The 1,863-nt window shown below is 62.8% G+C and overlaps 1 protein-coding gene across 1 annotated transcript in view; it reads right to left on the reverse strand.

Annotated features, from left to right (window-relative positions):
- The window catches only part of H696_02485 (hypothetical protein), a gene marked incomplete at its 5' end in the record, with an annotated part of 4,183 nt that overhangs the window by 1,676 nt on the left and 644 nt on the right, over window positions 1-1,863 (reverse strand). The window contains 4 exons of the mRNA XM_009496394.1: window positions 10-789; window positions 868-936; window positions 1,129-1,225; window positions 1,395-1,765. Of these exons, the coding sequence (XP_009494669.1) occupies window positions 10-789; window positions 868-936; window positions 1,129-1,225; window positions 1,395-1,765 (1,317 nt within the window). The remainder of the gene's footprint in view (window positions 1-9; window positions 790-867; window positions 937-1,128; window positions 1,226-1,394; window positions 1,766-1,863) is intronic.

The raw sequence follows: 1,863 nt of genomic DNA on the forward strand, positions 1-1,863 counted from the left end.
GGACTGCACCGGAGCCCGGGCAATTCGCCCGGCCGTGTTAACCAACACCGGCAAACGATGATCCATGGTGGCCTCATCCAGCTCGCCGCCAGCCAAGGCCGTTACGATGCGCAGGATGGACAGTGAGCAGGCCATCCGGTCCGTCAGGGTGTCAATGCGGCGGATCAGCACTTCGGCCAGCGACAGCAGGAGCCAGCACAGCTTGAAGACCTTTGACTGCAGATCTTCCACCTGGAACGGATCGGTGTCGAGCGGCGGCAGCGCAACACTTCTCTGAGATATGATGGGCGTGGAGCTCCACTCCCTTTTGACGATGCGCAGGCGCACCTGGTGTGGATATCTCAGGGACCAGTGGCCAAGACAGCACTCCAGCATTTCGACTATGGGCATGCGCATCGGCGATGGGCCGATTCCATGGGCCTCGGTGCCGGTCGCCGAGGGACCACTGCCGAAGAGCCTCAAACTGCCGGCCGGGAAAGGGGATGGCCGGTCGGCGCTCGGGGCATCGCCAGCCAGCAGGGCATCCCACTGGTACTCGCCTCGGGCCGGCTCCTCCTCGCCAAGGTCCGCCAAGTACAGCGAATGGTCCTCGGTTGAGGGCAGGGCGAAGGGTGCCGGCCGCCGGCCGGCCTCGCTGAAACCCGACGGAAACATCCCCTCGAAGACCATCCGCAGGACCAGCACCAGGTGAATCGTAACATACAGGAAGGTGCCTTTGTCCAGGTCGTCGGCCTCAAATGCGTTGATTCGGTCGATCAAATAAGCCAACAGGCCATGGGAGCTGCTGGCCTGTGTATGCATGCACGTGTGTGAGAAGGCCAAGAGAGGGTGTGTGACCGTGTGAGGGGGCAGCGGAAGGGCACGCACGTCAAGGTACTTCCGAAGCTGGAGCATCAAATCCGCCACAAATACATATGGCCAGTCCTTCCTGTAGGACTTAAACGTGCGCCAGCTGGAGGGCACATTGTCATCGTGGCCCAGGGGAAGGAGGAAGGGGGGGAGCATGTGTCCATTTCTGGTGCTTAGGAAGAAAGATGTGTGTGTGTGTGTGTGTAGGGGCGTGTGGGGGGGGGGGGGGGGGGAAGAAAGCAGGGAAGAGGCCACGACCCCCAAAAACAAGAAAGGAACCGAAAGCCAATTAAAGGTGGAAACATCGGCCTGGCTGGCCAGGTGTTGCAGGGTCCGCAGCGCGTGGTAGCCGAGCATGCACCGATGGACCGAGTGGCTGGATGGCAGACGTCAGCAAGGAGGGGGAAAAAAAAGCAAAGCAGGCAGAGACCACACCCCAGCACACCGCAGCCAGGACTCTGACGTCCACACCCAATGGGAGGAGGAGGAGGGCAAAAATGGCTCGTTCAACCACCACGCCAGCTGGAGCAGGCGAGAACACGCACAAGGCTGACATATCCCGGGCGAGGTCGCCAATGGCTCTCACGGGACCCATGACCGCCATGGCGCGCTTGTGGAAGAGAGCTTCTGCAGACCATTGGTCCGCGAGTCCCACCACCCGCACCAGGGCCGACACCATGCGCCCATAGATGTCCGGGGTGTCGTTGAGCCACACAGACGAGGCGGCCCCAAGACAGATGGCACGCAGGGCCGCCAGGGCCAGGCGCGAAATGGCCCGGTCATGGGCTGACAAGTCAGCCGGGCGGTCAAGCAGCGCCGTGAAGCCGGCAAGCATCTGCTCGAAGAGGGGAACAAAGCACGACGGGAGCAGCGGGTCCTTGCTGACCGGCACGCGGACCGCAACCAGGGGGAAGAGCTAGGGCGGAGGTGGGGGGATCTTTGTCGGGGGGGGGTGGGAGGGCAGAGATGTGTGGGGTAGGTGGGTAGGGGGGGGGGGATGGTATCACCCGGCGG

The sequence above is a fragment of the Fonticula alba genome, assembly GCF_000388065.1.
Source record: "Fonticula alba strain ATCC 38817 unplaced genomic scaffold supercont2.3, whole genome shotgun sequence".
NCBI lineage: Eukaryota > Rotosphaerida > Fonticulaceae > Fonticula > Fonticula alba.